This window comes from Diospyros lotus, chromosome 15 (assembly GCF_014633365.1).
Source record: "Diospyros lotus cultivar Yz01 chromosome 15, ASM1463336v1, whole genome shotgun sequence".
Taxonomy (NCBI): Eukaryota; Viridiplantae; Streptophyta; class Magnoliopsida; order Ericales; family Ebenaceae; genus Diospyros; species Diospyros lotus.
In genome coordinates, this window is record NC_068352.1 from 27,822,653 (window position 1) to 27,850,123 (window position 27,471).

The 27,471-nt window shown below is 34.0% G+C and overlaps 3 protein-coding genes across 3 annotated transcripts; 1 reads left to right on the top strand and 2 right to left on the bottom strand.

Annotated features, from left to right (window-relative positions):
- The first annotated feature begins 544 nt into the window (after positions 1–544).
- Positions 545–5,782, top strand: LOC127792629 (2-alkenal reductase (NADP(+)-dependent)-like). The gene is made up of 6 exons (XM_052323212.1): positions 545–880; positions 2,272–2,452; positions 2,549–2,715; positions 4,587–4,666; positions 5,148–5,274; positions 5,392–5,782. Exons 1-6 carry the CDS (start codon positions 635–637, stop codon positions 5,644–5,646), a joined length of 1,056 nt encoding a protein of 351 aa, XP_052179172.1. The 5' UTR covers positions 545–634; the 3' UTR covers positions 5,647–5,782.
- Positions 5,783–9,641: 3,859 nt separating this feature from the next.
- LOC127792270 (transcription factor MYB101) lies at positions 9,642–12,509 on the bottom strand. The gene is made up of 3 exons (XM_052322721.1): positions 12,045–12,509; positions 10,791–11,613; positions 9,642–10,198 (listed from the first exon to the last, which is right to left on the bottom strand). Exons 1-3 carry the CDS (start codon positions 12,360–12,362, stop codon positions 9,918–9,920), a joined length of 1,422 nt encoding a protein of 473 aa, XP_052178681.1. The 5' UTR covers positions 12,363–12,509; the 3' UTR covers positions 9,642–9,917.
- Positions 12,510–17,438: 4,929 nt separating this feature from the next.
- On the bottom strand, positions 17,439–19,426 carry LOC127791360 (membrane metalloprotease ARASP, chloroplastic). The gene has a single exon (XM_052321177.1). It carries the CDS (start codon positions 19,225–19,227, stop codon positions 17,872–17,874), a length of 1,356 nt encoding a protein of 451 aa, XP_052177137.1. The 5' UTR covers positions 19,228–19,426; the 3' UTR covers positions 17,439–17,871.
- Between the last annotated feature and the right edge of the window lie 8,045 nt (positions 19,427–27,471).

The window sequence follows — 27,471 nt, forward strand, 5'->3', positions numbered from 1 at the left end:
AGTAAATTAAATAATAATAAAAAAAGATGATTTGACTATATCAATTCTGATTACGTACTTGTAACTTGAAGTAACTTTTTGTTGTTAAAAAATATTTAGATTTAGATTTGATAATGTCCGATAATATATTTAAATTTAAGTTTAAATGTAGATGTGTTATGTGACGTGGCCAAAACTAAGCTATTAAATATATGAGTGGGACAAATCTATTTGTCTGGTCCTGTAAAGTATTTTCTTTTTTGACATTTTCTCCCTTTTGCTAAGTCATTTTTCTTGTTTCTAGGAGGTAAATAGAATTGAATTAACTATTCAAATAAATTTTATCTTTCTATCTTATATTTATACTTATTTTTATTTTAAATAAAATTATTTTAGTTGCATTTATGAGCCCACTTAAACCCCTACTTCTATTTTAATTACTTGTTTTTGTTTATAGAACTAGAAGCTTTTGACAATTTCATTAAACGTGAGTGACGGGTGTTGTTGGCAATTTTCCATTTATCAATTGGGATTATTGGTGAAAGCTGACGCTAAACCACTACCTACCATCCACATCCGCATCCACCATCTCCCATGAACGCATCTTCTTAATCTTGGATCTACCTGCTGCCGCACTTCAGTGAAATCCATTTCGATGGCCGGCATTGCTGCGGCGGCGGAAGAGAGCAGGGAGTGGTTCTTGACTGCCTACGCGCCGGACGGCGTGCCAACCTCCGATCACCTGAAACTCAGAACGGTGAAGCTAGCACTGGATGCTGATTCCATCCCCCACCAGCACGTGGCGGTCGAGGCCCTCTGGGTGGCCGTGAATCCGTACACACGGTTCACGATGACGGGCCGAGAGGACGGCCTCTATCTTCCCCAATTTGACTTCAATCAGGTACCCTTCCCCTTCCCTATGGGGTTTCTTCCTACATTGCACGACTAAAACACAGCTTTCTTAGTAACATAATAATCTTAGCTATTAGTCTGTTAAATATATAAACTACCGAATCACATAAAACATTCAATTGTTGTCATAAGACTTGAAATTAGACTCACGCCCAAAAGCAGGGGCGGATCCACCGTGGAGGCAGGGGGGGGGGGGGGGGGGGGGGGCCTATGCTCAAACAATTTTTTTTAAAAATTTATTATATTTATTTTGAGTTTATATTTTTACCCTCCATAATCTTTTGGTACGAAAAATTTTGAAGACTTAGTTATTATGATAATTTTACTTATAATTGTAATTCATCCTAAATATCATTTCTCTTTTTTCTAACATTCTCTAATCCTTCATTTTTATTTTTTTCGGTTTATATTCTGGTTTCTTTTTATCTCTTAAATTTCTTTGACAGTTTTTATCTCTCAAATTTTGTTAACAAGTTAGGGAATATTGAAGATGAGTTTTCAATTTTCTTAATTTTTTTAAGTACACTACTCGAGCTGTTCGATTTTTAAGCGAATTAAGAAATCCTCAAACTGCAAATCACATAGTTTGAAGATTTCTCAAACTGTGCTGAACCATTTCCCTAAAAAAATCTCATGATGCGGTCAATTTTCACGATTTGTTGATTTTTTTGAACACTCCTAACTACATACAAAATCTCCTTATTAGTTCATTTATTTTTTGACATTTTAATGTCTTTAGATTAAAAGTAATTTAGCTTATTTTCTTAATTTTGATTGTTAATGAATGATGTGGATTGTGGATTAAAAGTGTTTTTGATTTCTACTTGACTAGATCTCATCGCTTATAGTTTGTCTCTGTAATCTCTGTATTTAGACAGATAAAATTTAAATCAAAAAGTGTTTTTGAAGGATTACAATGCCTTAGAAATCTTGCACAAAAGTTAGTAATGATGAAAAAATAATGTGTATCTATTAGTTTACAAACTTGTGACACTAGGATTAATTTTTTCTGTTGCTACTGCTATAGTAGAAAGAACATTTTTTGTCATGAAACTTATCAAGACAAAGTTGCGTAATCGAATTAGAGATTAATGGTTGAATGATAGAGTTTAGTTGTATATATTAAAAATGATATATTCAATGAAATTAATAATGATGTTATTATAAGATGTTATCAAAATATGAAAATAGATTGAGAATAATTGTAGTAATTTATTAATATATTTTTTAATATTATATTATTTTAATTTTCATATTATTTAATTTTTATCCAATCAAATAAAAATTTCTCCCTCCTACCTGTGCAATAGGAAATCTAAGAATCCATTTGATTGCACTTTTGGTTTTATTTACTATTTGATTGAAATTGTTATGAGACAGGTCATAAAGGAATTTGGCGTAGCAAGGGTAATTCGGTCCACGGACGACAGATTCTCTAAGGGTGATATTGTAATTGAACCCTTTTTACCCATAGCTGAATATAGTGTTATACCGACGACGTCCCTTCGAAAGGTTGATCCAAAGGCCGAGATTGCCTTGCCGGATTACCTGGGCCCACTTGGTACTTTTTTTTTACTGTCAAATTACCATATCGTACACTATCTTTTGGGCTAACCTCTATATTGATTTACAAGTTTATCCATGACGTGTAATATAGGATTGCCGGGATTTACTGCATGGGTTGGTATAGAGCTGATTGCAAACCCTAAGCCAGGCTCCACCGTGTTCATATCAGCGGCGGCCGGAGGTGTTGGAATGCTCGCCGGACAGTTGGCGAAATTTAGAGGCTGTCAGGTCATTGGAAGCACTGGGTCAGATGAAAAGGTATATTAATTTATTAAGTGTATTCCTGTTGGTCCATCAATTAGGACTCACGAACACGATCCAATTTAGAGATTTAATTAATAATTAGTTGGATGGCATATTTAATAATATAAAATATATGCATGTTATATTTATATGTAAGTTTAATATTTTAAAAGAGATAATGGTTAAAAGATTATGGTAAAAACAAAAATATTCATCTAAAAAAGAATGAAAAAAGCATAGAGCGTTACGTAATTATGAAACATGAAGATCCCTAAGTCATATGGTCTCGAGGGAAATTAATAGTGACACATCACTAACTTAACAAATTCGATATGAACGTTTCAATTTTTTAATCGCAGTTGGCATGTCAATTAGTCGGTAGCTTCATCATTAAAACACAAGGACTTATGTCTACCTCCAGAGGCGGATCTAGGAATTTAAGTTGGGGGTCGAAATTTAAAAAGTTAATGTAATAAAATTTTTATGTAACCAAAAAGTTAGTACAATAAATTTTCATTAAACTTGTACTTAATGAGATTTTGAAACAAAAAATTCACCTACAACATAACCTATATCTATTATTGTCGATTCAAATATTCAATAACAAATTCCAAACTTCCAGCCACACCAATTCCTAAGTTCCTAGCTAAATGCAGTAGTCAAATAGGCAAGCAGACACAACAAATCAAGCATAAACAACAAAATCACTTACTTAAAACTTGCTAAAAAAGGTAGCGATTTCAACAACAAATCAAGCATAAACAAGTAAAAAAAATTTATGGGCGAAAAATAGAAAAACTATCAAGATTTAGCTGTCAATCGAGAGAATCAAAGAACTGAAAGAAGAGAAAACATACCTGGGCTCGAATGAAGCAAATATGGATGTTTTGGGGGGGAGGGGGTGTTAAAACGAAGACCTGAATGACTGAATCAAAAGCAGGGGCCAGGGTAGCGAGCTAGAGGGCAAGGCCGATTGGTCGAGCGAGCGTGGGGGTAAGGGCAAGCGAGAGCAAGAGAGACTGAGAGAGGCAGACAGGCAGAGAGCGAGGGTGGGAGGTAGCGAGAGCCGGAGGGCGAATGAAAGCAAGAGAGGTAGAGAGCGAGGACGAGAGGCAGCGAGGGCGAGAGCAAGAGAAAGGCAACGAGAGCCGGAGGGTGAGCAAGAGCAAGAGGCAGCGAGGGCGAGCAAGAGCAAGAGAGAAGCAGAGAGCGAGGGTAACCGTGAGGGGACGAGCAAGAGAAGAGGAGGCAGACAACGAGAGGCAGCAAGGGTGAGCCGTGAGCGAGATGGAGGTCAAGAGAGGAAGGAGAAGATAAGGGTGGGCTGGAGTGACTTTGGGCTGGGCTAATACTACATAATCAAAAAATTTACTTCATAAATTTCATTTTTGTTGTGGGCTGCTCTGAACTCCTAGGGCAGCTCACACATAGATCCGTCCCTGTCTACCTCGTAAGTCAATTAATCAATGTCTTCCAAGGGGCATGACCACCTTTAAGAATTGAGTAAATTACTTACTTTCTAATCAATGTCATTAGCGTCTAACATGTGATGTGGCTCTTATGAAATGAGGCCCCATTGAGACCTACACGAACTTGTGCCTACACACAGTCGGCCCTCGGCTAGGAGCACACCGCCCATCGCATCATACAGTCAGTCCTCTGCAACTTATTGGTTTTGAAGAAGTCACACCTCTTCAACAGTAGTGGTTGTCTTATATAGTCTAGGATCCATCTTTGTCATAGTCAAGCTTGGGGTACCCTTAGTGCTATATATGTATGCATTTTATATGTTTCTCTCTTCATATATTATGCAATATTTTATTATTATTATTAATTTTCACATATATATATATATATATGTTTAGTTTGATCTCTTTGCTTGGTAGGTAAAACTTTTGAAGGAGTTGGGGTATGACGATGCATTCAACTACCACAAAGAGACTGATCTTGATGCTGCTTTATCCAAGTAATTTATTCCCTTTTAAAACAAAATTCAAAAGCAGTAATTAATTTCTCTTTTTCTTTTATAAATTAAGTTTATTACAATTATTTTTGGGCATGCAAGTAAGAAAGACTATTGCAATTTATGTTATCTTTAAGAATAAATATTTACAGAGGCTGCTGATATTTACTAAGTTACAATGCATAGAGCCCTATCATTTTGAAAATTATATAGATATATATATACTAGTATATCCCATCCATAAAACAAATGTTCAAAACCTGTAAATTTAACAATTGAAAGTAATCTGATGTATGCTACTTATAACAGTGATATATAGTTTGGGTAATTTCAGTATCTTGAGGGGAAGTCCCTTTATTTATACCTAATTTAAGGGGTAAGGGAACAAAATGTGTTTTTTCCTTAAGTAGCATACACTATCCGTAATTGTAGATCATTAATTATTTGGGTTTCCTTCATATATATATATGAATAAATAATACAGATATTTCCCTAATGGCATTGATGTGTACTTGGACAATGTTGGTGGGAAGATGCTAGAGGCAGTTCTCAACCATGTCAACACTGGAGCTTGCATTCCACTTTGTGGCATGATATCTCAGTATAACAAGGTTAATATATATTCATCATCTTCCTCATGTTGCTCATACAGTTGCATCTTCAATCTCACCAAAATTTTAATATATATATGTATAAATGAATGTTCGATATTTTAATTATACATGCAGACGTGGACTGAGAGAGAAGGGGTGAGGAACCTAATGAATATGGTGGGAAAAGGTGTCACAATGCAAGGCTTCCTCGCTGGATCGTATCTCGATCGTTTCGGGGAGTTCACTAAGGAGATGGAAAGGTACCTAATTGACGGAAAGATCAAGTCTCAAAGCACAATTTACCATGGGATTGAGAGCTTCTTGGAGGCTTTTGCTTCTCTATTCTCAAGCTCTAATGTTGGAAAAGTTATCATTCAAGTTCGCCCTTAACTTCGACTTAATTTACTCTTATTTTTTTTCGACTTTGTATAAACGTAATGTACTGATGTTTGAATTTTTAGTTATATATTCCAGGTGATGTATTTTGAGAACGAGAGTATTTATCTAATATCTTTTTACCATAAATTTGGACTATATTTTAGTGTTAAAGGTGTTACTATTAGAATTTTGAGAATATGACTATAGTTTTAAAACCAAAAATAAAAAAAAAATTGTTCTTGACATGTATGTTTTTTATTTTTATAAATTTTTATTAATTGCTATAGTTAAAACTATCAAAACCAACCAAAACCATCAAATGTTTTTTTGGGTGATCTTAAGCATATAATAATTTAAAGGATAGATAAACAACTAATAATAATTAAATTTTAAAAATATATCCCAAACTATTTAAACCGACTACTACACACCTACTCAACACGACCCAACAATACAGTAGTAGGCCGTGCTGGGCCAAGAGCCTTGGGCTTGTGGCCTAGTATAATTAAATAAATACAAACCATAATATTGTTACTTTAGATAAAAAGCGAGACTTATAATAAAATAGAAAGATAAAAGGATGATACATATAAGTCCCATCTCCTTTATCCACAGAGACCATTATTTTATTTTGAGAATAAATTTTAAATATTCTTGATGAATTAAAAAACCATTTACTATTTTTATATTAAAATAGAATTAATTAAAAAAATTAAATTCAACAAGGCCTTGCCCTTGCTGCCTGCATATGTATGTATGTATTAATGCTGGCCGGCCTGAAATGGCCCGTGGGCCAGCCCGGCCCCACCAGATACGTATTTGACATGACAACTATAGCCAAAATCATGAGTATATTTTATTTTCTTTTTATTTTTCTAAAAGCAAAAATATTCAAATATTATGTATGATATACATAGATGATTCAATCATCTCTTCGTCAGCACATATCACCTCTTGTCTGTGAAACAATTGATAACTATATGCTATATTTAGAAAAAAAAAGAATGCTTTATCTACAAGGAACAATTAAGAGCTGGTTGACATCATATATATATATATATATATATATATTGTCTCTGTTGGAAGCTAAGAATTAATTTGATAGCTTTGGAGCATTGGGGTGCATGTAGGTCTGCAGATGAGGGTTGACAGCATAGAGTATCTTTTTGAAGTAAAGATTTGGTATAGTATAGTACAATTAAGTGAAGTATAATTTAAAGGTTTTGAGTTTAAATTTTATATTGATAGAGTTTATTTTTGTTGTTTTAAAATAAAATATGTAAAGGGGTATTTTTAAAATTTATTTTTATTAACAGGATCTTATAATATTAAATTATTTTGCTTTCTTATAATAATAGAATAGAATAGAATATATTTTTATTATTTAAGCAAACTCTTGATTTTGTGTGCAAAATCGTTTTTATCTTTTGAAATGGTTTGTTTATATTAGTGTGCTTAAGAAGAACACACAACACATTAAGGGGACCTCAAATCTTTTAAGTTAATTAAAATAAGAATAGTCTTACTATTACACTAAGATTCATCTTAATTTTAAATTTATCAAAAAATAAAAGAAAAATTAAATTAGACAAGATTACGTACTCGTATCTCATGACTTAACCCAAATCCAACCCACCTGATGATATCAATTGGGTCTAGAAAATTAAAGTAAATTAAATTAAAGAATAAAAAAGAAGATGATTTAACTATATCAATTCTGATATATTTTTAAATCTTTCTAAACTCTTTAGCATGATGACTAGAAGCGTGAAAAAGAGGGAAGGATGGTGAGGGGATGGGGAATACTTTGGAAGGTGAATATTTTAATTAATTAGGTGGAAGATAGGGAATTGAGAAGAGTTGCAAGATTGAATGGGAAATGAGGATCGAGTGGAACACAAGAATGGTGGGGGGAGGATTCAATGGCTTGAAATGGGGGTGAATCCCTCAAAGCACATTACTCATGCAATGTTTGTGTTCCTCCATATCCTCTTCCCCTAATCCTATGCCCTACCCACAACACCAAAATTCCATTACCCTTCCTTACATTACATGGATCAAAAGAATTCATTAATTGAGGAGAAGAACGAGTTTTATTTGAATATAATAGTAAAGCTATTCATTTATAATTATAAGATCTTAACTTGAAGTTATATATAACTAAAATTAATTACTTTTGCAAAGCAATACTAAAAATAGGATTCTCGAATGTATTGTCTAGATTATTTTTGTAAAAATTGAACATAATAGCTTATGATTTTGATAATATCCATATATATAAGAGGAAAATTTTATAATAGCTTATGGTACCTATGTGCTTGTATAATTCAAGGAATGTGATGTATAATACAAAATGTATGTATGAGTATCACTCAATTAATAATGTAATTAACATGCATGCATGCATGCTGTTACAGGAGGTTCGTGCTTAATATTTTTGGAAATGAATTGAATGTAATAACCAAAAAAGGCCATTTGGGTATCTATCTATCTATCTATCTATCTATATATATGTATGTGAAAAAAGTTTGGGCAGGGTTCCATAAATTTTGTGCTATATATATGCACCTCGAGGTGATAAAACAAAGATCTTTTGAGCCGCCACGGGATGACGTAGGCTGCCACTGGTACGTACATGGCACAAAATTCAGAAGAGGAGGAATGCAACACGTCCACGTCATTACTTGCAGGTTAAAGATTTCGAAAGCATACGAGATGGAACGAGAACCATGCTGCCTTTGCTCATCTCTAATTATATTTTTATATGTATAAAGAAGTAGTAGCTTTATGGACTTTTTTCTTAAAAAGGAACCCATTAAGTAATTAATTACTAGGTATCTTATCGGGACTTTCTAAATTGGAATCATTATCATGAAACTTTCTGATAAAGATGGAGTTAATTATATCATCATTCTGTAGGGAAAAAGTAGCTTTGTGCCCTATTTTTTCTCCAAGAACAAGTGGTGGGGTTGCCATATGAAAAAAGTAAAGGGCGAAGGCAAAGGGCAGGATGATTGTGTTTGTGGGGAAAGAGAACTTGGAGAAGTGTGTGATTGAGAAGAGCCTCAGAAACTGATACAAACTAAAGGCAACCCCCAAGCTGACGACATTCTCTCGTTTTTAATGCTATAATTAAACACGCTATCCATACATAAATATATATATATACACACATACTCAGAAATGTATATTGTTTGCAAACCTAATTTTAATATTTTATTTTATATTCAAATAATTTGCACTTTGCAGGAGGGTGATTCACATTACTATTATCTGATAACACATCAAATGAAAAATTAAAAATATATTTAATATCTATTACTGAATTTGTGAATTCAATGGGTTTATGAATTTATTCCTCCTTTAACTTTAACGCAGCAAGCGTATGAATGTGTTTTTGTCTCTCTTTTATTGTAGAAAGTGAACAGTATTAATAATTGGATGAAGACTTTGGTTAACTTTAGTGATAAATGATGACTTTAATAATTTCTTTTATTACTAAGGTTTAAATATCTCGACGACAAGTTCACCCATAAAACTTGTGTGTATTATCACACGTTTTTAGTGAGATTACCCCAATTAAGACAGTGACCCTAATTTCTCATCGACGACGGCGAGGAGGTGAAGAACAACGGCGGTGGAAAAAGTGAGAGAAAAGGGAAGAGTACAAGGAGGGCCGTGGGCAAATAATAAAACTGGCCAAGGCGGTGGTCGGAAAGCCTTTACGGCGGCGGTCTTCATCCAAGAGAAGAAGTATTTTAAATGACCCATTTTTGTGTAATTCAAAGCTGGACTTTGAATTGAGGGAGAGATCTCAAGTAGACTATGGCATTAATTAAAATAAGAGTTCATACTGTAAAATTGGAGGCAAATAATCAATCTGCAGAACTTAAGGTTAAGGGTTGAGCTTTGCTTAATTAATCAAGAAATTAATTACTTTCTAGACTAGGAAAACGTAACATTGAACTAAGGAGCTTGCTGGAACTGCAAAGAGCAGTAGCATCAACAATAAGAAGGTTTTTGGCACTTATAGAAGTTCATGACAACCAAAAACAGTACAAAGGCCTTACAACATTCTCTATCCAACAAGATGAAGCAATTGTTGGCTGCAAGAACTATATATATATGTCCTAATTTCTCAAATTACATAACCTATAAGGCACAGAGAACTACAGAAACCGTAGCATTGAATCAAAGAGAGATAGAGGCCTAATTAAGTTGATCTCTCAATCTTTGACATATATAGATCAACCACTGCTATAATGTCTCTATTAATTCAGCTCCTAGCAAATGCTGGGCATGTTGTTCCAACAGCAGGATCCCAGAGTCAATTTTGGGTTTGCTGTCTCCAAGCTGGTTGCAGCCGGAGATTGTGGTCCGTCGACTAGGAGGTTCTCGAGGCCTGAATCGCCATCTTTCAAGCTTGATGGCTGCCCATTCGAGCTGTTGGCACTGCCCCTATACCAGTCTGGGACCGGCACAGACAATGGAAAATTGTTGAGCAGGCTGGATAGATCATCATCAATGGAGTTCATCCCTTCCATCGAGTCGTTTTCTTTGATCCCTATGTCAAACAAAAACTAATTGCAGTTTGTATGATTGTTAAAACTAAAAGAATACAAGGCACAAGGGTTGAATAAATTCTGTGCTCTATCAGATCATGCAGCTAAAGTTTCCCCTAAGAATCTGGTTGCTGGCTGCAAACGAGCTTAATATAATTAAGCTGTATTTTATAGTTTTAGAGCAGTTTGTAATTAGCAAGAATCTAATATTTACATATGGTAAAATTAGGTAAAGATAGAAACTTTAGCATCAAAATTAATTAATTGCAATTTAAGAAACAATAACATTGGTTTGCAGTTATTATCTACATATTAAAGTAATTGCTAATTCAACTAACTTTTACTCGGTTTATTGCCTTTGATTGAATCATAAATACTGGAACTCGAATGGTTTAAAAACCTTAGTCATTGGTAATAAGTACTGAACAATTAGGAAAATAATTAAAAGAAGTAAAGGTTTAGATTTAGTGTACTTTCATTAATATATATAGAGGCATAGAAATTCGGGGAAGAGGTTTATTCCATATACTCAGTTACTTTGTCAAAGTATATATACTTGAAAAATAGTAGATACGGTTTCATTAGCAAACTCACCAGCAGATGAATGAGCAGGACTGGGATCAAGCTCACCATTTATAGCATCTTCCGGAATTCCAGTCCCAGAATCACACTTCTCTTTACCTTTGTCTTCTTCAAATGGGATATATTCCATCTTCGTCTTCTCTGTGTGGCCCAAAGATCTGGCTTTAGATTCCTCGAGAAGAGCTTCCAGCAAGCCGCTACTGGCCGCCTCAGGCCCAATACAAAACGTTTCACCATCGCTTGGCGTCCCGATCACGTAATCGCCGCCGGTAGTCACGGAAGAAGCCGGCGTAGCTGCCGCGGTGAGAGCCGGAGATTGGATCGAAGGGAGTTCTTTCTCGGCGTCTAATCCAAGAGGGTTGAAGGCGCCGCCTATAAAGTCAAGATCAACGGACTTTGATTGAATTGGGAACGCCGGCAACAGTTGGCCATTAAATCCCTGGTTCAACAGGCTCGGTGGAGGAGACGAAAATGGATTAAAGTTCAAGGAAGGCGTCAATGGCAAGGCGAAATTGTTGCTGCTCTCCTTGCAGCGCTGGAAAAGCTTGAATTGGTGGGTGGGGTGGGAGAAAAACGGAGAACCGGTGATTGGCTGTAAATTAGGGTTTATGATAGTGGAGAAATTGATGGGGTCGAAGAGGGAGAGAGAGGGATTGGTCAATTTGGAGGTTGAAAAGGGGGAAGAAGGTGACAAATTAGGGTTTCTTGTCTGTAGAGTGGGCTGGTTGTGGAGAAGCAAGATATCGTCTGGGTAAATAGGGAGACCAGCTCGTTGAAGCCTCTTCACTCTGGTGTTCCAGTAGTTCTTTATCTCGTTGTCTGTTCTTCCGGGAAGCTGAGATCCAAACGTCCAAATTGGATGAGTTGCAGAGAAACACGGAGAGAAACTCAATTAAACAAATCGCAGAGGGAGAGAGAGATACTACACATACATACATGCATACATACATATACTACATATATATGGAAAGATCTTAAAGCGTCATCAAAGTTGCAGAACTTAAAGTCAAAGAAAGCGACTGATCATTCAACAAGAAGCAAAGTCAAGAAATTAGAAAGGAAGAGGGTTACACGAGCTAGGGTTGCCGGCAAGGGGTTAAAGTGATCTATTTTAATGTTGGGTTCAATTTTTCTGGGTTAAATTCAAACACAAACATATGATCTGTAGAGGAGTGTTACGTAAGTTTATCTCGTCTACACCTAAAAGAAAGGAAGAGGAGATGAAAATCCGAAAGAAAGATGGGGGCAGAGAGAGAAAGAGAGAACCTGAGAGGCCATGCGAGCCCATTTGTTGCCGAGCTTGGCGTGGAGTTCAATGATGAGCCTCTCTTCGTCAGGAGAGAAGGCGCCCTTCTTGAGATTAGGCCTGAGATGATTCGCCCATCTCAGCCTACAGCTCTTTCCACATCTCAACAGCCCAGAATTCCGCTGCACCGCGTTCCAGTTCCCCTCGCCGTGCTTCCTCACGTACTCCATCAAGATTGCATCTTCCGCCTGAGTCCACGGCCCCTTCTTCAGCACATGCCGCCCGCTGCCGCCGCCTCGGCTCCTCCCCGACGATCCACTGCTTGTGCTCGCCACCATATTCCTCCTGCTGCTTAATTATTTCCTAGAATGATCTGGATCTTCTTCTCGTTCCAATTTTTTGCCTTTTCTTTTCTGGGTTTTTGAGATTATGGGATTAATTATGAAGCGAGGTCTCTCCCTCTCATAGAGAGAGAGATAGATGCAGAGATGAAAAGGGGGGGGGGGGGGTATGGGTCGCTTGAGAAATAGAGAGAGAGAGAAATCAGAGATAGAGAGAGAGAGAGAGAGAGAGAGAGAGAGAGTTGAGAATGAGAGAAGTGGGACCAGAGAGAAGGGGGGGAGAAGTGAGAGCGAAACCAACAAGAGGATTGTGAGAATTTATAGGTCCGAGCTTGTATTTCGCACCGAGTTTCAAGCTTTTTTATTTTTCTATTTTTGTTCTTCGATGGAGGGTTTTTGATTTTTAATCTTTTCTTTTAGTTTTGTTTGAACACTAATTTTCTAGAATTATATTCATATATATATATATATAAATAAAGCTATCTTTGTGCAAAAGAACGATATTAAAATCAAGTGATATTTTTATAATTGAAAAGGTCTCCTCCTAAAATATACGATATTCAATTTTTAGATAAAATTGAAATTCGGGTCATGTTTTTTTATTACACTTATAGATTTGTGTAGCTCTAAAGAGTCAGGTTGCTATCAAGATCCAAATTTTTCTACACTCAAAAGAGATAAACACGTAAATATATACAGGGACACCTTCAAAAAAAAAGTTTTTAAAGGTAAGTAAGCTCTAAATTAAATTTATGTAAGTTTAAAGTGTAAGTGATGTTATATATATATATTACAAAGTTTGAATAACAATATATGTAAAATATGTATAAAATATGAACATAATTGAGATAAGCACGTAATAATGTGTCATTAAATTAAAAGTTAGAGATTTTTTTCTCATTTAAAAAATAACTAATATAACTTTTATTATTAAATAATAATCCCCCCCCCCCCCCCCCCCCTTTGCTCATCTAATAAGTTACTTAAAACACTCCTTTGTTCTGAGTTAAGCTTACAAGGAACAGTTTAAGAGTCTCATCCTTAATTTATTTTACATTAATATATATAATAATTTGTTCTAAAATCTTGACTAAGAGTGAAAAATTAGAGTTTTGACGCATATATATAAATGTGTTTAGATCAAATTTTAATAATTTTGACAATTTATACTTTAAGTCGTCTTGATACACTCTTAGGCTTAGGAAACTTAGTTTTTTATTTAGCATTGCTACCACCCAACATGTCCTACCAAAATTAAAATTTCAAAATATATAACCTAATGTAAAAATTTATTAACTTTTTCCAAAACTAGAAGACTCGTAATTCAACTTAAATTAGTCTTTTGGTATTTGACTGAACAATTTTCCGCATCTTTGCATGAGCCATATATTGTTGGGAAACTTACTTGATGGGTTACAACATCTCCCAAAATTCATTTGATTTTTATGAAGATGTGATCTCTTTAAATTTGACCCAAACTCAGTTGTTTTCGTAAATTGATTGCTACACAGTCGGTACTAAATTGACCATATTTTGTTTTTGCACATAACTAGGGTTGTTGTGAAAAATATTTTTTCAGAAACTAGACTTCCAAAACATCATGTATAATTTTTTTTTTTTCATATTTTTATACCTCTTTTACAGATAGTAGTAAATAATTGAAATAGACCATTATTATGGAACAGTGCGTTACTTAGAGTTTTCTACATAGACTTTACAGAAAAATTCATAATTATTGCACCCATAGTTCGCTAATATATTCTAGTTCCTGAAAAAAAAACAACTTTGAGCATAAATGCAATTAAAGTTTTATTTCTCTTGAAATAGTAACTTCACCACATTTTTTAATGAATAATATTTAGAGTCATAATTAATGGTCGTGTCATCACTCATATATTGCATTTTCATTAGAGAATATGTTAAATAAAAAAAATAATAATACATAGTCTCTTTATCTTCTCCAATAAAGAGACGCCACATAACTAATGCCACCGTTATGACTCATAATATTATTATTTTTTAATATTTTAAATAATTTATTTTATAAATGATTTATTTAACTTTCAAAAACATCTTTATCTATTAGTGGTTCTGGTAAGTTTCAATTACATAGACATATTGAATCAAACTATACACAAAATCATTTTACATGCAAAATTCCTAAGATAAGTCAGACACGCACTCATGACTCATAATATATCGTAAAAAATATATAAAAAGTATAATAAAAAACTTGAATATCAATACATGTAAAATATAAATAAAATATAAGTGTAATTAAGATAAGTATATCTCTGTAAATGTATAAGAAATAAAAATATAAAATTATCGATGATGAAATATTGTAGTTAAAAACTTAATTATATTGAGAATGATATGTGTATGAAGTGATTATATATAAGATGATTTGGTTATGTTAAAAATTCAAAAAATTCAAATAAATGGTAACTGGAATAAATAAAATAAATAAATTTATAATAAAAGAGGTAAAAATATGGAAATTGAAATTCCATCATTTTAATTAGTTATTAAGCTAATAGAATTAATTAGATTCCTCATCATTTCGTTTAAAACAAAATATTAAAAATTAAAACTGAATTTTAGTTCTTATATTTAGGATGAAGATTAAAATGGAACTAGGAAATTAATTTGATTATATTATCTTTAACAATTCTATCAAAATAAAAAGATATACAAAATTAAAACAGAATCTGTGATTTGCATGTAGTAGACTGAATATGAATATGAATATTCTTCCAAGTGCTTCGGTCTGGATCAGAATACCTTCTATTTATAATAACGTAACTGTTATTTACTATGATCCACGGAAACGCTACGACGTCGTTTGGATGTTTTTGAATTTTTTCTTTTCAAAACGTTAAAAAAGATTAAAAAAATATTTTTGACTCATTTTTATAATTTTAAAAACATTTCGATTCTATTTTATATTTTATAATATTAAAAATGTGCTTTGAAAAACTCTTAACTCAAAATTTTTATTTTTTCAAAATGTATTTAAATATGCTATAGAATTTATATTTATTTTTAAATTAAATAACATTTTTAATAATTTTTTACGTCAACAATTATATTTATAAAAAGATCTTTATATATATTTTTTTATGTATTTCTTTACATTTTTATTTCTTATTTTTTTAAAAAAATATCGTTTCTTCATTTATATTGGATCCCTTTCTTGATTCTATGGAACCTTAAGTTATTTGTATATTTAATTTTAATAAAAATATTTAAGATATTAAAATTAAGTGTTTGAAAGGGATATAATTAGGGAGAAGTTTGATTGGAGGTGATGATCCACTGATGTAGCATGCTCTTGTTGTCCACTTGGAATGCCTTAGCCCAGAATTTCAATGGACGACGTGATTATGTCTCCACATATCTTCTTCAATGACAAATTCCAAGGAAACGAAAACAGAAAAAGAAATACGACACGAGCCAACATGCATTTTCCATCTAACATTGATAATTCGGCAGCCCAACCGTAATAATAAGAATATATTAAATAAGCATTTTAAAACTAACGCTTCATTGGTTTATATCAATCAACAAAAATGCATACTTTTGGTGTATCGTGTATGCAGGGCCAAACATTCAGTAAGAAAGTTCCAAAGTTCGCCCCCCCCCCCCCCCCAAACAAACCAGCCCACAGATGCTTCGGCTTTTAATCAGTTTAATGGCTTGGTAAAAGATGACAAACAATTAACAACAGTTGGGCTCTGCGTGGAACTTTTGGACGGGAAAGACCCAAAAAAGTTGAAAGAAGTTAGCTGGGAAGAAAATATCCTTCTCTTGTTTGATTTCAAGGAAAACAAAAAACCCATCTGAAAATAGCCGGGAAAACAGTCTTTCTTTTAACTATATTTTCTGCTTTCTTCTCCGTCTCTTTTCACCCTTGAACCACCAAACAGGGGAAGAAGGAGAACTTGTTTCTTCTTTTGTTGTCTTTCCTCTAGTTCCAAACACAACCTTATTCTCCATCCCACCTGTTCTTCCAACAGAAAATTTTCAGATATATGTAATTAACCAGGAACAAGTGCATCTAACTCCTTCCCCTGGAATTGCTTCAACAGAGACTCAAGTCAAAGCATAAAGCAGCAGAGATCATTCATTTTTCTAGTTCAGGATATTAGGATGAGGGTGAGCTTTGGTAGTAATGGTAAGGTTGATTCTTTGTAGCCGAAAGGGTCATGGATTTGAGTTGTAGAAATAATCTGTCCCCAGAAAACGCAAGGGAAATATTGCTTAAAAATATGACTATCGCCTAATCCTCACAAAGAAAGGAATCTCTTTCATGCATTTGGAGCACCCTTTTGCCATTAACATTAGGGCAGAAAGAACAAATCTCTTCTTGACATAGACATAAATATTGCAAATTTGTTGTTACAATTTGTTATGCGAGAACATCATATGAGAAAGAGAAGAGAGACTCATAAAGTTGCAGAGGCACATATAGTGTTGTCACATTCTCATTAATTTGTAAGCAAGATATATATAACAATATATCAAGCCTTAATCTCACAATGTGTGTTGGCTACATAAATTGTAGCTCGCCAATCATTTCTATCCACGGCCTTATATTCATTCTGTAAGGCCTTATAACTCTATAAGCAAGGCATATATACATATATTGATATGCAAGTCATTTATCCAGTCTGATAAATTATATACCACACTCACAAGTCACAAACATCTTCCAAAGACTAGGTCCTTTACTTGCAAAATTGACAAAATTTACAGAACCTCCTTCGGCAACACGCTACACAAGCTACTGGCAAAGAAAAGGAGGCTAAGAAAATTTAAGCAAATTATATTCCATTTAACCTATGTTTCTGTAATCACTTTCCCAGATAACAGCCAAAGACCAACGCTGCTCAACAATTGAGGTGATTGATGTTCTAATTGGAACCATGAATCTATAAGTTTGGATCGGCAATAAACAAATCATACAACAACGTATGTTTATACCGAAAAAAATCTACACCTTCAAGTTGGGTAATTGAGCTATAAGTAGCAAGAATAATAACAATGACAATTCGCAAAATGTTAGAGAGGTTAAAGCCCAAATAAAGTACTTTCCACTTTTCTGAAGTTTGAATTTAAAGAATAGAGCATAGCCACCATGGAACCGCTAGATCTAGTGCGTTCAATAATGAAATATCACGTAGGAATGTCATATAATGTACACACCGATACAAATTACTAAAAGTTTTAAAACCTTATGTGTATTGAATCTCCAGTTCATGAGTGTTACCGGTATCACAATGAGGGGTTGCCAGACAAAGGCAGAGACCGAACAATGTTAAATGAAACAGATCCAAGTCTGAGCCAAAAATTACCAGCCCTAAAATCGTAGAACAAGTAGGAGATCACTTCAAGCAAACATTATGAACTCAATTGTAATAGCTTTCATTGAACATTGCCAGCGAAGATGCCTAATTTTGCACCAGCATTTGATCATTCTGAACCACATAGACCAGCCAAGTATTCACAACATATCCTTAATGAAATCAAGATTAAGAGTATCCCGGATAATGAGGAACAACCCAAGAACTATGACGAACATGATTCCTGATGACATAATCTGCTGCTCTAGTTCTAAAGGGAGCTTTCTTCCTCCCCGGGCAGCCTCTATGAGAATCAAAGCCAAAGAACCCCCATCTAGAGCTGGCAAAGGAAGAATGTTTATCACTGCAAGGTTCAGATTAAGCACAGCTGCAAATTGGTAGAGTCCATCAATGTTCGACTTTGCAACCTCTGCACCTACAGCTATAATTGCAACAGGACCAGAAACCTTGCTGGCTGATTGCGAGAAATTAAGAAAAGTCTGTTTCAAGCTGTCCAAAACATTAGATGTCAGACCCCAGAATTCCCTGCCCGAGTAATTCAGGGCTTCTGTCAGACTCTTCGGCCTAACCTTTGAAATCTTAATGTTTGGGGACAATTGAACTCCAATTCTACCAGTCCCATCAGAATTCTCATCCGGGGTGACTCCAATTTCAAAATCTTCCTGCCCTCTAGCAATCTTAATCAACACATTCCTTTTGGGGTTTTTCTTAATCACATCAACAACCTCAGAAACAGCACCAGGCCCTGTTGTTTCCGGCAATTGAAACCCATCAACCGCCAGAATTACATCTCCGGCGAGCAAACCGTCTCTCGAAGCGGCCGAAAAAGGCCTAACCTCAGGCACAAGAACCCCAGGGAAGGCCTCTTGAACAGGCAATCCAACTGACAATACTTGGACAAAGATTATCGTATAAGCAAACACTATATTGGCAATGACACCGGCCGAAACAACAAGAATTCTATCAAAGATTGGCCTATTCTTAAGCAAATCTTCATCATCTACTGGAATATCACTATCAGGATCATTATCTGGAAACCCCACAAAACCACCAAGAGGAAATGCCCTAATTGAGTACTCTACATTGTTGGAATTGAACTTAGCTAAAATTGGACCAAACCCAATTGCAAATTTACTAACACGGATGCCTTGAAGATAAGCAGCCAGAAAATGGCCACTTTCGTGGACAACAATGATGGCCGTCAACACTGCCGCCGCCTCTAAAACCGATTGGGCGCTCTCGAAGCCGCCGGAATCGAATCCGGAGAAGGCCCAGGCCCTGGAACTTCGCCTTTTCCCAACTGGGTCGCCGCTTTTTCCATAGAGAAACTGATTCTTGCAGTGGAAATTGTGAGAGAATGAGTTCAACGCCGAAGAAAGATGCGATTTTGAGAAGTGGGTTTTGGGCTTGTGGGGAGAATCCGAAATGGGTGACCTCGACTTAAGCAGGCGGGTGAGAGAAAGAGAAGATGGAGAGGATGAGAGGTGTATAATCATGGTGTGTTTTTTCTGTGTTTTTCCTCCTTTGGAAGGGGATTAAATTTGAGATTGGGCTAAGGAGTGAAGAATAGATAGATGGTGGACAGGTAGTTTGGATAATTCACATTTTCTTTTCTCTTTATTTGATGATTTGTGGTGAGGAAGTCATCGTGAATGTGAACGCCCCTGCTCTGTTTGAATTCCACATTCCATGAATCAACGCTTCCTTCCGGTTATGGGTTTTCAAGTTTGGAATAAATGGAAGGCCCATTTAAGTTTGGGTTGCTTTGCAGATGCTGTTTATGGAAACAGATATTTGAGGGCCGATCCTCACGGTACATGACAATATACTTCGCTTTCTCTGCCCTTTTTTTTTTTTTCTTTTGGGTGGGGGAATCCTCAGGGTACATGACAATACTTATCTTCAACAAAAGATATATTTAATTACTGGGCAATGCTAATTAGGAAATATTTTAAAGTTTAATAAGTGTATATCTTATTTTCAAGAAAAATATATTTATTGCACCTTATTTTTAACATCTAAACAATTTAATTGATTAATGATAAATGTATTATACTTCAAAATATTTAATTAATCAATTAAATTGTCCAGATGTTGAAAATAAAATATAATAAATATATTTTATCTAAAAATAAAGTATACTTATTACATTTTAACTATTGCTATTAGGGAAATGGCTAACATTAACCTTAATTATTGCATCTTATTTAAAAAATAATGTTTTTCAAACACTAAACACAACTCTTTAGAAATTAATATTCATTCAAATTTTTTTTTTTTTACCTACAATTGCATAACACTTATAAATAAAAAACTATAGTTGTCTTGAAAAAGGTTATAGTTAATTAAGTGAAAGATATCTGATAATACCCTTGTTAAAATCTAAAATTTACAATAAAAAAAAACTCTAAAACACTACAACAAAATTGACATTTGCTAAAAATTGTTTAGCGGCATTTGTACAATTGAGTTAAAGGTATAAATAGAATAGATATTATTGTTGTCAAAATACAATAATGAATTTATAACGTGAGAAGAATGATCTTGATAGTCTGGTGTGATGATGATCAACTCTAAAGCACGAAAATGATAAGGACGGCTTGAAACGCTTTTTGGGACTGTTTTGTAAATTATAGAAAATGGCCAGAAACTTATTTTCGGCCATCAAGATGCAAGGTGACGGCAAAGATAGAGGATATAGTGATGGTCGACAGTAAGGGTGAGAGGCAAGACAGGTTAGCAACAAGAGGCGAGGCAGTGAGAGAGGTAAGGCGAGGCGTCGATGATGAGAGAGGCGACGACAAAGATGGAAAATGCAATAATGGTCAATGGTTGGCGACGAGCGGCAAGACGAGTTAATGGATAGAGTAGTGGACACTTGGGTCGATGACGATAGATCTTTCTCTAGCTACTCCCAACCTTCAGGCTTCAACAACATAAGATGCTTTTGCTTTGCAAATTTGCAATCTAGGGTTTACAATTTATAATACTATTTATATAATATAAATTATAAAGTAATTTTATATACACCCTTATAGTTTCGACTATTTTTCACATAAACTCTATCTATTTTACTTTTTAAGTATTTTTTTTATAATTTTTTTAAATATAACAATAATCAAGAACAATGATTATAACATCATATAAAGATGCTCAAGAGAATTTTAGTTGAATGATAAACATGCATACAGATGGTGGATTATAACATATAGTTTGATTCACTTAATCTTTTTGATTGATCAATTGATTTTTATGATCTATATATATGGTTAACAAGAATTAAATATATATTGCCCCAAGGGCATAGCTCGAATGGTAGAAGTCGGGTCGTAATATACTGGTGTCATTCTAGTAAGTTGCATGTTCAAACCCTGGCCTCCTCAAGGCACATCCCACGATTTACATCTCTCTACGAAATCAAGGACATGAGCACAGGAGGACCCATGCAAGGGCGAGTAATCTCAAGAATTAAATATATCTTTTTTGATAATACATTTATTATAATAAAACTAATTAACAATAAATATTTAGACTTAAAAAATAAAATATAATAAATATGTATTATCTGAAAATTAATGTATAGTGTTGGTGTGTTTTACAATATATAATATATAAAATAAAAAAGTTTTTATTCTATATATTACTCAAAATATGTACAAAAATTTATATCTTTTAAATAATTACTATATTTTCATGACAATATTATTTATATATATTAATGTAATATTACATAATTTATGATAGTCTTATTTACAAAAAAAAAAAATTCCTATATTTTTTTTAATTTACATTTTATCACACATTTCCTTTTCTTATTTTTTTAGAAAAATGTCGTTTGAATTTCCGATCAAAAACGTTTTCCATTTCCGTGCAACCCAGATGATCAGGAAATCTTGAAGCAAATGATTAAATAGCCTTAAAATAAGATGACTTGCTAATGAGCGATTGGTTGTTGATGAATGGTTGTTTGCTGATAAACGGAAGGGATTAACTAACCAAAAGGCTTCAAATGACCAGAGAATTGTCAAAATGAAAAAATAATTAAGAGCGTGAGAGGTTATTTTTGCACAAACTTAATGATACTTAAGTTAGTTTTTAAGTATTTGAGCACAAAAATAAAATTTGAATACCAAAGTGAGTGTACTTGAGAGAGAAAACAAGCTCTTATTTATAGAGGAGAGAGAGTGGGACACGGCATTCCGAGTTTTTTAAGTGGCATATTTCAAACATGTTTTTAGAATATTCCTGATATATTCATAGCAGATTCTACGTATATTTTTTGGAATCTTGAAACTTCTTGATATATTCAGTTGGATAAATAGCACGGGAGGATTCGTCGGCAACGAGAGAGGCTCCCAAAGGCGAGTGGCCACTCTTGTCATCTCTCTGTTCATTTTATTTGGATGGTCTTCTTGCTTGTGTTGTTTAATTGCCTTGTTTACTCATGGATTGCACTTGCTGTTTGTTTGTATATTATATGTGCCCTTGGACCTTCTTGACCGAGTGGTCTCTCGGTGCTGACCGAGTGGTGGCCACTCGGTCCTTGTTTTGTCAAGCTGTGTACTTTGCTTCTCCGTTCTTCTTCCTCGTTCTGCCGCACTTCCGTCGCCATTAATAATCGACCATCCCTTCTTTTTACATTAATTTAATCCCCCCATGTCCGCTACCTCTTCTCCAATTATATATTTGCTGCCTCCCAATCCTCTTCTACTTTGTATTCCTTCAATCTCCATCCTAATCTCCTCCAATTGCCGCGTCCCCTGTTCCTCTCAAATTTTATAATCCCTTTTAATCTCCACTTTGATCACAGTTCAATTATCTTCAATTGTGAGTCTTCTATGCCATTTTGCTCTTCCAGCAACGTCTTATTTTTTATTTCTGAGTGGCAAGCAACTGTTTTCTCACAATTTGTTTCGTTTTTTTTTTGGTTTATTTCGTTTTCTTACATTTGTCAATTGAATCCTATGTGTACGGATAGATATAGGAACAGATCATTGTGGATGCAACGAAATTTGGATATGTGCTGTAGAAACAGGACAAGAGTCAGTTGTGAGAGGTGAAATTATTATTATGATGATTGGAAACAGAATACAGTAGAGAACGAGAATGTCTGTAAGTGCATGGTTCTTGGAGTTCTTAAACAAGATACATTATTGGTACTCTGGTACAACTTTTTATTGTAAACAGTTATGCAAAGTATAATCTTTTTAGTACATTAATGTGTAAGTTAAAAGTTGAACAAACAATTAAAGAACATTTTAGTGTCTTGATACTTCAGATTGTCCAAAACTCAGATACATTTTGAGCAGAAAATACAGCAAAGTATTTAAGACAATGCTTACTTGATACGTATGTCCCACACATATGGAGGATGTTCTAGATCTTTATGTGCATGTGGGATATAATACCTATCAAGTAAACTTCGTGGCCTCAAGCATAAATTGAGTGGCCAGATAAGCAATATATCGATATCAATTTGGTGGATTGAGTTCGACCCTTGTCTTGCACAAGGGTCAAATGCCGAACTTGTTATTTACTTTTTCTGACGTAATCGAATGCACGAGCACTGAAAGCCACGCAAGGACGATCATCCCAAATAAATTTATCTTAAATACTTTGATTTACTTTTATCGATGTAGTACGTTTTCACTTTCTTTTCTATACAGTGACAATTAAAATACAGGTCCATGATTGTTTTAGCATTATGTTACTACTCTGCCTGCTTCTACTTCTAATGTAGCATGACTCAAGATCTTAGATCACGAAGTGCATATTGCAATTAGGAATTAGCATATCCTGTTCTAAAAATCATCTTAGAAGACTAATATGGCCTTGTAAAAGAATCCAGTATATGGTGCATAACAAGCATGCATATAGCACATTCAAGCACCATTTTTACCAACCTAGCTAGGGGGCACTAATTTCTTTAACCAAATAAATAAAAGAAGAACAAGATAATTTTGCAAGGACAGAATAGAAAATTCCGGCAACATTGAAGCAAACACCACAAATCTTAGTCCCTGGGTCCGCTCAATGAATTCTAAACCTTCAATTATTTTTATCTGTGGTCATATTTTCTGCAAGGTCATTATATCTTATGTCAGTGCAAAATTTGTATCCATCTTGGTTAGGATTAGGTTTGTTGGATATTGAAAGAGAAGTGATAATGTAAGTTTTCATCTTTATATGGATGTTATTTGCTTGATCTTATCTCCAAGATGTTGTGTAATAAATTTGTCTTTAGGATCAAGATGCCATTTTCAGCTAAGTAATGACATAGTTGATATTAAGTATGTATCTATCTTTTTGTTATTTTTTTTGTATCTTGTCTATTGTTCGAGAGTATGCTATTAGAGTGTGATTTTTTTAACAACATTTTAAGTTAGTTTTGATGTAGTAAAAGGTACATAGTTAAGTTAGGATATAAGTGCATCATTAATAAATGTAGGAGTGTGTGCACCCAAGAGGGAGGTGAATTGGTTTGTTTCAAAAAAAAAAAATTGGTTTGAAAGGATTTTGCACAAAAATAGTATTATATCTTTTTGTAGCTTGAAAAACTATGCTAAAAATATAAAATATGAGTGTTGAAATAAAAATTAGAATAAACAATATAGTACACAAGATATATAGTGGTTTGGTTAGTGATGAGAATGTAAAATTTTCCCTTAAAGTTTATTCTTTTATATTTATTTAGTGCTTAAATGTACTCATTATTTTTATATTTTGATTTAGGATGCAAATGGAGGCATTAAGTGCAATACGAAGCTAATTGGGCAATTTTGAACAGTTTCGACATCACTTTGTAATTTGGGCATAACTCTCTCATCTGAACTTTAATTGAGATAATTCAAGATGTTATGGAACAACAAGAAAAAGATCTACAACTTTCACATTTTGAGTTTCAAGAGATAATGCTTTATTAAAATCGAAATCAGGCTTTAATTTGTTGCTCCTGCATTGTTGAAGTTATGGAATGTCCCTTAGCCTGCAAGCGGATTTGAAGCGGTTTATTTTCTGAAATTCTCAAATTTGGAAAGACAGAGAAAAATTGGAGCTAAAGCCATGAAGAAATTGCAAAAATATCCAAAATATAAATGCAAAAATAAGAAGAAAAGGAAAAACAAACTCCCCCTAGGTTGCCTCCCAAGTAGTGCCTTTGTTTATTGTTGTTAGCTCGACTCAATGCTTCCATCTTTAATCAATATAAATTGAATCCTCAAGATCCAATTTTGCCACATCCTCTTCTTGGAAACCGTCATAGAAAGGCTTAAATTTATGGCCATTCACCTTAAACACTTTGGAAGTTGCCAAACTTTGAATTTCAACTATACTATGAGAAAAAACATTAGTAACAACAAAATGACCAATCTAACGAGAATGCAACTTACCTAGAAACAAACGAAGCCGTGAATGGTATATAAGGACTTTTTGACCAACTTTAAACTCCTTTCTAGAGATCATGTTGTCATGAAAAACCTTCATCTTTTCCTTGTAAATCCTTGCACTCTCATAGGCATCATTGTGAATTTTTTCTAACTCTTATAGTTGTAACTTCATGTGTTCCCCACTTTCATCCATATTCATGTTGAAACTCTTGATAGCCCAATAAGTCTTGTGTTCTAACTCAGTTCGAAGATGGCATGGTTTCCCAAACACCAACCAATAAGATGACATACCAATGGGCATCTTGTATGCAGTCTTATACGCACACAAGGCATCATCCAAATGCAAACTCCAATCTTTTTTACTTGGATTGACTATCTTTTCAAGGATGGATTTGATCTCTCAATTTGACATTTTTGCTTGTCCACTAGTTTGCATATAAGCAGTTGACACCTTGTGGGTCACATGGTACTTTCTCAGCAAAGTTTTCAGAGTGTGATTGCAAAAGTGAGTGCCTCGATCACTTATTAGAGCTCTTGGAATTCCAAACTTGGAGAATATGTTAGACTTGATAAAATCTGTAACAACTTTAGAATCATCAATCTTGGTAGCTTTAGCTTCCATCCATTCTGAGACATAATCAACAGCAAGTAAAATATAAGTATAACCAAAAGATACATGGAATGGTCCCATGAAATAGATGCCCCAAACATAAAAAATTTCGCAAAATAGCTTGGGGGTTTGTGGAATCTCATTCCTTTGGGATATATTACCTACCTTTTAACAATGATTGTATGACTTGCAAAAACGAATTTGAATCTCAAAATAAAGATAGCCAATAAAAACCATTGTTTAACACTTTTCTTGTCGTCTTCTTAGCTCCAAAGTGACATCCATAGGCATAAGAATGACAAAAAGTGAGAATAGAAATAATTTCATTTTTAAGAATGCACCTTCTTATCACTTGATCTATACAATGCTTCCATAAGTACGGATTATCCCACACATAGTATTTGGTATCACTCTTGATCTTATCTCTTTGAGCCTTAGACAAACTAGGAGAGAACATATTAGCAACCAAATAATTTATAATATTCACATACCAAGGTGATGTCACACTGGCAGATAACAATTACTCGTCAGAGAACGTTTATTACAGATGAAGTTCATCCTCCACATGAACTAAACGACTCAAATGATCTACGACACAATTTTTTGTCTCTTTTTGTCTTTGATCTCCAAATCAAATTCACTCAAGAGAAGTAGCTATCTTATTAATCTTGGTTTTTCCTTTTTCTTGGTCATTAAATAGCGAAGAGCTACATGATCAAAGTAAACACTGACTTTAGTACCGAGTAAATAAGATTGAATTTTTTCTAAAACAAAAACAACTAAAAGTTCTTTTTAGTAGTAGAATAATTTCTTAGGCATCATTCAAAGTCCTTGAAGCATAATAAATGGCATGAGACGCTTTTCCAATTCTTTGACCCAAAACATTGCCTTCTATATAATCGCTTGAGTCACACATTATCTCGAAAGGGACATTCTGATCAGGGGGCTAGATAACTAGGGTAGAAGTAAATAGTTCATTCAGCTTATCAAATGCCTTTTTAAACACCTTATCGAACTCAAAAGCCACATCCTTTTGTAGAAACTTGCACGGGGATAATGTTATTTTGGAAAAGTCCTTGATGAATCTTCAATAAAAAGTCGTATGTCCGAGGAAAGAACAAACTTCCCGCACACTAGTAGGATAATGTAAGGATTGAATAATATCAACTTTAGCTTTATCTACCTCAATTCCCCTGAATGAAACAACATGACCCAAAACTATACCTTGTTCAACCATAAAATGACATTTTTCAGTATTTAACACAAGATTAGTTTCTATGCACCTTTGAAGAACAAGTGTAAGGTTATGTAAACAATTATGTGTTACTTGACCATATTATACTCACTGGATTAATTAAGCTCAAATTATGTGTTACTTGACCAAGATAGTTTAGTACTCAATTAATTCTTCTAGATTTGAATTTTACTCAATTAAAAGATATTCATTAAAATTTTACATTTAATTCATATCATCGAAACATTTTCGGAATCAAACTCAACATGTATCATGTTAGAATGTATATACAACGTAGCTAGAAATACATTTATTCTTAACTAGATATACATTTATTTGTACCTATGTTGTATTGATTATGACATTATTTTTTTATTTGAACTTTAACATCTTATTTTTTCACACGTATGTCACATTTTGTGAGAGATTAATGCAGAGATTTTAAAAATTATTATTATGGTTATTATGATGATTTTGTAATTTTTGGATTCATATATGATTTTGTAATTTG